Source organism: Alligator sinensis, unplaced genomic scaffold (assembly GCF_000455745.1).
Source record: "Alligator sinensis unplaced genomic scaffold, ASM45574v1 scaffold962_1, whole genome shotgun sequence".
NCBI lineage: Eukaryota > Metazoa > Chordata > Crocodylia > Alligatoridae > Alligator > Alligator sinensis.
In genome coordinates, this window is record NW_005842404.1 from 853,813 (window position 1) to 863,307 (window position 9,495).

General features: G+C 44.2%; 1 protein-coding gene across 2 annotated transcripts in view; it reads right to left on the bottom strand.

The window, feature by feature from the left end:
• AFG1L (AFG1 like ATPase) overlaps window positions 1-9,495 on the bottom strand; it is a 116,652-nt gene that overhangs the window by 7,843 nt on the left and 99,314 nt on the right. For both annotated transcript variants that reach the window (XM_025211401.1, XM_006029930.3), the window contains exon 11: window positions 2,709-2,849. In XM_025211401.1, coding sequence (XP_025067186.1) covers window positions 2,709-2,849 — 141 coding nt within the window. The remainder of the gene's footprint in view (window positions 1-2,708; window positions 2,850-9,495) is intronic.

Consider the following 9,495-nt stretch of genomic DNA (forward strand, 5'->3'; position numbering starts at 1 on the left):
TCTTTCCTGCCTGAGCAGGGGGTCGGACTCGTTGATCTATTGAGGTCCCTTCTGACCCTAACATCTATGAATCTATATTAGGAGGGGCTACAGTGAATTTTTGGGTGGCTGCAGCGCCCCCCATAACCTCACTCCCAGCGACACCGCTACTGCTGCCTGGCTCAAGTGCAGCCCGGCCCAACATCCTTGCCGGGAAAAGTCTGACGCTGCCCCAGCCCCAACCCACAGCCCACTCCACCTGGTGTGCAGATCCTGGGGCACATGCCCTCCATGCCCTCCCAGGGTGCGTGACCCACACGCTTCCAGCGCCCCCCCCCGATGAGCCGCTCATGGCTCCGTCTCCCGCCCCAGCTGTGCGGGGCCTGCCCCTGCCCCAGCCCCACTCTGTCCCTCACCGCTGGTGCAGCTGCCCATGCTGCCCCATGTTTGGAGGGGGCATGTGCCCCACCCCCATCTGTGCACGGTGGAGGTGGCTGCCATTGTGGGCTGGGCTTTGCACCCCGAGCTCCGCTGCAGCTGGTCCAGGAGCAGCTGGACGCCATGTGCATCCTGCCGCTGGGCTGAGCTGCACTCACACACAGCCAGCTGAAGCAGGGCTCAAGGTACAGTGGGCAGTGGCAGCCACCTTTGACCCCACAGAGAAGGGGGGCATGTGCCCCCAGGGCCTAGACTGGGGTGCACCCAGCAGCAGGAGGCCCCCCCCGGCTCCAATCCTTCCGCCACCTGGCCGAGTTAGGGCCCCACTCACCTTTCCCTGCTCCTGTGTGCTGCATTCAGTCCATTCCTCACTGTGGGGGCCTTGATCTGGCCCCTGCATCTTCCCACCCCCACAGACTGACCTGCTGGGCTGTGGGGGGGACACATGTGCATACACGCCCACCCCCTCCAGCCTAGGATCGAACAAAAGAGGCTCCCCAATTGTCTGGTTGGGGACTACTGCCATAAGCATTACTATGTCATATTAAAAAGTTCAAATGTGTTCTGAGCAGGCACATGATGATGCTTGCTAAGATCTCAGCTCACTATGGACAGGGCTGGAGCCTGCTGCACCCACCCCCTGTCCTTCCCTTCCTCCATCCCTGACACTGACCCCAGCAGTGGACACCACAGATCACATGTCTGCCCATGATAGTATGCAACTCCCATACCCAAAGCCCATGACCTCCCTGCTACATAACCAGGACTGCCTAATCTGGGAGCACCTGCCACTGGCACACAGAGGCAAGCTAGGTTTCTTCTGCTAACAGCAGGCAGAGGGAGGCACAGAAAGGCCAAGTCGAGGAGAAGGTGCTGCTTTTGCTGCTGGATCTGCACCTACCCTGGATCCACAGGATGAACTGAGTCTCTGCCACTGGCAGTCTTGAACCAGCTCTAGTGTGATGCAGGGGCTGGAACTAAAAATCATCTGATATCAAGCTCCATATTATGTGTGATCTGTTGATTGTCAGCCCCAGCCCCAGCCCCACACCAGGGTCTTATATTCATGATATCTCCATGGAGCAGTCCACTGATTGCTGAACATGTGTTACTTACTATGACCTGGAGATTCTCCTCCCACGAAAAGTCTTAACCTTGCTACTATATGATTGTACTTTGCACGTGTTTTACTCTCCGAACACATGGATGCTTGCATTTTAAGAGCAGTTAATATGTCTTAAATCTAATGTGAGATGGCCATTACATAGGGACAATCCTGCCTAAAGCAGGAGGTTGGACCCAACCATCTCTTGAGGTCCCATCAAGCTTTACTTTTCTATGCTTTTGTTAATCTAACCTACTGTATACATAATTTCTTAGAAAATATAACAATATCTACAATTTCTAAAGCCAGTATATAACTTTTAAGTAACTGAACTAACTTCAATAGACCACTCATGTGATTCAAATTAGGTACATGCTTAAGTATTTTGCTGAATCAGGGCCCTTGTGATCACTGATCATCTTGCCAGAACATTCTTGAGAAGTCTCAATCGATATGTCCTGATTACATAAATATTTAAGTGTGTGCATATGTAATCACACACAGTATGGAGCTTAATATCTTTCATTACTTTTTAAAAAAATGATCAGTTTAAACAAGTAATGGCTTTTTCTGTTGTTTTAATAGTGCTGATTTTGCTTTCATGATTGAAGCCTTTGTAAATCCAAGTTAAGTGCTACATTTATCGTTACTATTCCATTAGCAGTTCTGCAACCTGATCTAATGTCTACAGTGAATATTCTCTTCTAAAATTAATAACATGTTTGAACAAATCCATTAACACTTTAATACTCTGTGAATCCTGACCAGACAGGCAAACAGCCAAATGGTCCCTTCCAAGCTATTTTTAATATTCTGGAGCTGAGCTCAGTGATACAGTCATAAATTATTAGAATGACAAAAATGTCAATGTAGTTATTTATTTTATTGTTCCGGAAACCATCCTTATTCAAGATGTACATATAATCCCAGACCTACATTTATGCTGATGTTTAAGACTTAGTAACATATTTTAAGACATTGTAATATTTACTGTTCTTGACTTAGGGTGTTATGTGAGACCACTCTGGAATGTTGTTTTTGTTTTTAGCACATGGTAGCATTACAAGAAATGAATGACTTTCACATTACTAACAAATAAATCAATAGGAAGCCATAATTTCTAAATTAGTCATTTTTAAAGATACTAATGTTATGCATGTGTATATCTGAAACAATTAGTTCTTACCTTGTGCTCATAAAATGTATCAATAAGAGTAATAAAGCGGCGAGCTTGAGTCCTTTGTGCCATTGTCAATAGTGGTATGTTGCGAACAAAGACCGTATCAAAATTGTCAGATACTTCCAAATAGTCACTGGCTCCAAGTGGCTGAAATATAAAAACATTATTGCTGGAAACCCTTCTGGATTAATACATTAATTCCAGGTTTTGAAACACTACAGTTAACCTACAGTGGGCAAAAACTAGCATATTTCTTATTTTCCTCCTTAATATACTTTATTTCTGTGATTCTTCAATTCTAGCTAAAGTCAACTATGATGTTCATTCCTAGAACTGGTATCTTAACCAAACAGTGCTTCACTGTTTAGAATTCAGCTCATCTGAAAATTTCCTATTAATTACCTGACAAACATATTTTTTAGCTCTGACAACCTCAAATCCAACAACAACAATAAACCAAACCAGAAGAATAAACAGAATAGGGAATCTAGCCACAAAGTCCATTCAAAACATGAATAATTTAAGATGCAATTAGGAATATCCATTACTGATGCTTTTGAGCTGAAAGATCTGCAGTCAAGATACAAATCCATATTTTATACACTATATCTTGATCAAAATTCTTATTTAATACAATCAAAAGTAATTGTGAATTCACAAAAATCCTTATGGTTCCAGATTCTGAATGTAATAATCATCTGTAAAAAAATCAATTATAGCAGTATTCCCAGAAATCCTGCTTTATTTAAGAAAGATTATTCATGATTTTACTTTCTTCAAACTTTGGCCTATCATTAATGATGAATGAAAAGCTTTAGTAAAAACTTTAGCTATTCACTTAAATAACTGAAATCCTTAATAAAAGACATGTAGAGATAAGTATCACATACAAGTACACATTCAGATGAATTTTTAAAAGTTATTTTCTCTGTTACTTACATGTCAAGATCTAAATGAACAGTGCTATGCTTTTCCTCCAGGAAAAATATGAGGGTAGGCAACATTTTATCATGAGCTATTCATAAATCATTGCTGTTAGAGGCGGGGGGAAAAAGGTTCAAGTACTGATTTACAAGCTAGGAGCCAAATCTTATTTCCTTTTCTGCAGGTAGCTCAGTACCTTGAATTGAGATAATTATGAGACTAGATGGGAAGGGTTTTGACCTATAAACAGAAATATCTTCACTCATTCATGAACTGCATCTAACCCCCAAAATGGAATATAGCAGTGCAGAACAACACTGTTAAAAACAGGATATGAAAAACAAAGTGAAGCTATTTTCAGGGAAAGGGAATTTTCAGTTAGGCCAAAGGCAATTACCTAGACAAGGGGTTGGCAACCTATAGCCCATGGAGCCTTTGGATCCAGTCTGCAGAGCCATGGCTTTGGGAGAGGGGGGTTCTCTCCCCATGTTGTACTGCAATCAGGCATCCAGGGCTCTAGTAGAAGAGAGCTTTGCCCATGATGTACCACAGCTGGATGGCACAGGCTCCAGCAGAAAGGGAGCTCTCCCCTGAACTTCAGGGAGAAGCACTGAAGATGGCCAGGTCCTAGTGCTTGCTTGCCTCCAATCTGAGTTAGGTCATTCCAGCCCTCCACCAAAAAACGTTACCGACCCCTCACCTAAACTGTAACGTAACATGGACTTCTCTTGCAAGACCTTGTATGAGGATTTTGGAGATTTTAAAATGATTTCTAACCCAATTTTCTTTTACCTTCCCTCATTCAAAATATCAAACAAAACAGACTCTTATGCAAAAGTTCTTTATTTTTGCAAGCCATCTATGTGAAGCTCTACATGTAATTCCAGAGAACTCTTCTGAAGAAAAAGCATAGCTTTCAATTTATTAAGCTAACTGGCAAGTGTGGGTACCACAGAAGCTAATCCAGTCCCTCTCATAGGATCATCTCCCCTTCCATTATCAACTGAATGAATCACTTGTTTCCCTATTTATAATAAAGCAACATTCCTGTGAAAAGGACAACAGCTATTCAAATGGAAAAGTATTATTATAAAAGTATATATGTATTTTCATCCGTGTTTGTTGGGTACATAATATGGTCTCTCTCAAAATCTAAGCATGCAGTATATTTAGTGTCACTTTCCCCTTCCATCAGTTATGTATCATTTGCCAACTAGAAATAGGGAGGAAAGTCAGTATAATGTGACCAAGCCACCAGTAATAGCTCCAAGTACCACTATTTGGACTCTCTGAAGAATACGGACATAAGAGCTTTCTGTATAAGAGTTCTAGGACCCTTTTTTCCCTTGTGAGTTCGCATAGAAAGGCATGAGAAACCAAAACTGCATTTGATGACTGACTTGTGGTATGGGCATCTCATGACACACCTTTCCATCACACCACATTCTTATTTCTCAACTACACTGGTAGCCTGGAGGGCATGACATAAGCACCTCTAGAGCAACTGTGCCATTAAAGGATATCTAGGCTAGTTAAAACAGCTTAGTGGCCAGATTACATGTGCAGTGAAATAAAAAGCAGATGCAATGAATTGGAGCCTCTGTTTAACAACACCATAGTAATATACAGAAGTTTCCATCTGCATGAAAGATTGGTAATCTACAACAGAAAAAATATGGTTCCTGCCCTCATAGTGCATTAGCAGATTTTCATATTCCCTATGAGTGTCACTTCACTGTTGCCAGCTGCACCTCTTCCAGAGGCTGCTCTCGTGGATCGAGGAGATACAAAGCTGGGTGTTGCTAGCATCATTGGCAATGGAGCCCATGCATCTCTCAGACAAAAGCATTTCCTTCTGTCAGGATTCAGGGGGGCAAAGACTAGGTTTGACAAAAAACCCCAAACCCTACTTATTTTCCTCTTTCAAAGCATAGCATCAACACATGCAAGTACGAACTACTAAACAAGGGAGGCAGTGCATCCTAACGGGAAGCAACCCAGATCATGAACCAGGAGACCTGGCTTCTGTTCTTGCCTCTCAATAGCCTGCTGAGTGACTGCAGGGAAGTTGCTTCATTTGCCGCTTTGGCTCAGGATCTCACATATAAAAATAGGGATAACAACAGGCAGGGGGGTGGGGCTGGGATCAGAGGGCTGGGGGAGTGAGCGGGGCCAGCAGGGGTTCCCCCATGGTCCTCTCCCCACTACTCCAGGCCCCCCACCCCCTATTTACTGGCAGGGGGCCCGGGTAGGCAGGCTGCATGTTTCAGCACCAGGGTGAGGGGACAACCACAGAGATGCTCTCGCAGCCAGAGCGTCTCCATGGAGGACCCAGCCTCTGGTTGACTCGGGACTGTGCCCTGTCCCACTTTTTTAAGCTTCAGTTTTTTTAGACCCCTGAATATCCAGGGGTCTAATTTTCTCCCCGCGCTGCAAACTTGCAGTGCGGGGAACATTTTTTTGTTTCTGCACGTACCTCTTGCCCTGTCTCAAAGGGATTTGAGATGGGGCAAGAGGCACATGTGGACTCATCTGGATGCGCCCAATAGAATTATAAAGATGTAATTTATTTTATTTCATAAACATTAATATAAGGTATCTTTCAAGCCAGAGTTAGTACTTTAAATTAGCATAATGTTCCATGTAAAATTGATTTTTTTAAATAAATTGAATACTGAATGGCATTTCAGTTAGCAGTATCTACAAGCATATTATCTCCACAAGATTATCTGGAACAAATCCTCATTATATAGATCACATTCCACATCTTCCTATCTGAGCAATTAAAACACTTCAACACTGATACTTGTGGTTGTTGAAAAACAAAAAGGAAAAACATATATCTTGGTATCACTTTTTTATAAAATTCTTACCAAAATATGAAGAACTTGATATCGTGCATTTATAGAAAATATCTGTCATTTGCAGGGAGTATACAGTTGTCTCTAATACTGTGCAGACCTTTAATGGATAAAGATCTTACTTTATTGTTGAATTGTATGAAATGGGAAGGCAAGGTAGAACTGTTATAGATTTCTGTCATTAACTCTAATGCCAGGAGTCAGTATTTTACACTAATGTAAAACACATTAGCACTAACACAGGCTACCTCATAACAAAGTGGCCAGTCCACTTCAGTTTGCACAATCGAGCTGTCAACTTTGTTCGTTTTTGTTTCACCATCTAGTTAATGCATTTTCTGCTATCATCATCTCAGTTCAAGTAGGATGTTTATTATCTACAGCTCTCTGTAGACTGTTTTAAGAGTTACTCTTCTTCTGTTTCCATTATATATTCCATGTAACAAGAGTATAAAGTGTTCTTCTTTGTTGACTCAGCAATGACAACAAAGCGTGTCTGTTAGGGTTGTTTTTAAGCAGACAAAAATGCTTTACATATGTTAGGATGCAATATCTTTTTCTAACTTAAGGCAAAATGTTACATTAAATTGATGTTGAGAAAGATTAGATTCAGTTTTAATGAAATACATAAGGCCAACAATTGATAACTACATATAAATCAATTATTGAAATTCATGTGTATATAAAAAAATAGATATTTGCAAAAGAGAAAAAAACAGATAATGTTTGTGAGTGTACACATTCAACAATAAATATAAAGGTCTTTCTATAGATTACAGGAAACTATGCCTGCCAGTAGTATGGCTGATGCAGAAATAATATCTTTAGGGTGATGATTCAAGAGGGAATTAACAGAACTTGAGGCATGATCTAAATTCAGTTACATTTCTAAATTTGAAGCTGAGGAACATGGAAAACTAAAGCACTAACATCATGGTGAGGAGTGCAATATAAAAATGTAAATAAAAGAATGAATGGCATGTGCCGTGGAGAGCTTTGCAAATTTAAAAGGTAAAGGATAATGATTACCAGTGATCTTGGTTTCCTCCAAGTTAAAAAATCCCCAATTTTCAGATTTAAAAAAGTAACCCAAAATCCACACTTTTCTGTGATCAACATGAAACACCACTTATATATATTCTAACAGTATAAAAGCCTTAGTCTGTCTGTTCATAATAGTTTATGTGCACTCTGACTGGCTAAGTGAAACAGCCAATCAGAGTGCTCCACAAGTGTTCGACAGGAGACAGCATGGCAGAGCACCACCATGACGGCGAAGCAGCAGTAAGAACCATTCAGAGCATGGCCTCGCCTCCCCTGCCTTGCTCCCTGCAAGTTGCATCGAGGACCAGGCGGAGTGTGGGGGAGGTGAGGCCAGCACTGCTGGCCTTGCCTCCCCTGCCCCACTCCCCTTCAAGCAATGCCAAGGACAAGAAGTGGGGGCAGGGCTGGATGCAGGGGGATGCGGAGCCACCAGACCCCAACAAAAAGCTGGCAGGGAGGGGAAAGGGGGGGGAGGGGTCATGGTGGCAGCACCCCACCACTGCCGCGCCTTGACAACAACCCCAAAGCGGGGGAGAATCGGGCCTGGCCCAGAAACAGTGGGGGCAAGGGTGCGGGGAGTGTGCCTGTTCACCCCTCCCCTTACTGGACAAAAAGTGGGGGTAGGGCCAAATGTGGAACTGTCCCTGCCCACCATGACAGCAGGGAGTGCGCCACCACCACCCCACCACATTTGGATGGGTAAAAAATTGGCTGATGGGGCGGCTAGTAAAGCAACCAAAACGCTGGCTTGCATCCATAGATGCTTCTCAAGCAAATCCCAGGACGTCATTCTCCCCCTGTACTCGGCATTAGTGAGGCCGCAGCTGGAGTACTGTGTCCAGTTTTGGGCTCCACAATTCAAAAAGGATGTGGAGAAGCTTGAGAGAGTCCAGAGAAGAGCCACGCGCATGATCAGAGGTCAGGGAAGCAGACCCTACGATGACAGTCTGAGAGCCCTGGGGCTCTTTAGCCTGAAAAAGCGCAGGCTCAGGGGTGATCTGATGGCCACCTACAAGTTTATCAGGGGTGACCACCAGCATCTGGGGGAACGTTTGTTCACCAGAGCGCCCCAAGGGATGACGAGGTCGAATGGTCACAAACTACTTCAAGACCGTTTCAGGCTGGACATAAGGAAGAACTTCTTTACTGTCCGAGCCCCCAAGGTCTGGAACAGCCTGCCACCGGAGGTGGTTCAAGCGCCTTCATTGAACACCTTCAAGATGAAACTGGATGCTTATCTTGCTGGGATCCTATGACCCCAGCTGACTTCCTGCCCTTTGGGCGGGGGGCTGGACTCGATGATCTTCCGAGGTCCCTTCCAGCCCTGATGTCTATGAAATCTATGAAAACCCAGAGAGTAGTGGTGGACGGGTTGTACTCAACCTGGCGAGATGTGAGCAGTGGGGGGGTACCCCAGGGCTCGGTCCTCGGGCCCACACTGTTTAACATCTTCATTAGCGACTTGAACGAGGGGGTGGAAAACACGTTGTCCAAATTTGCTGATGAAACTGAGATGTGGGGTGAGGTGGACACGCTTGAAGGGAGAGAGAGGCTGCAACTAGGTTTAGACAGACTACAAAAGTGGGCAGACGAGAATAGGATGGGGTTCAACGCAGACAAATGCAGGGTGCTGCACCTTGGGAGAAGGAATCCACAGCATAAATACAGGCTGGGGAGTTCCCCTCTTGAAAGCACAGAGGCGGAAAGGGATCTTGGAGTCATTATTAACTCCAAAATGAACATGAGCCACCAATGCCAGACCGCAGCCAGCAAGGCCAGCCATACCTTGTCATGCATCCAAAGGTGCATCTCAAGCCGGTCCAGAGAGGTGATACTCCCCCTCTATGCGACTTTGGTCAGGCCGCAGTTGGAGTACTGCATCCAGTACTGGGCACTGCACTTCAAAAGGGATGTGGCCAGCCTGGAGAGGGGTCAGAGGAGGGCCACCCGCCTGGTGAGAGGGC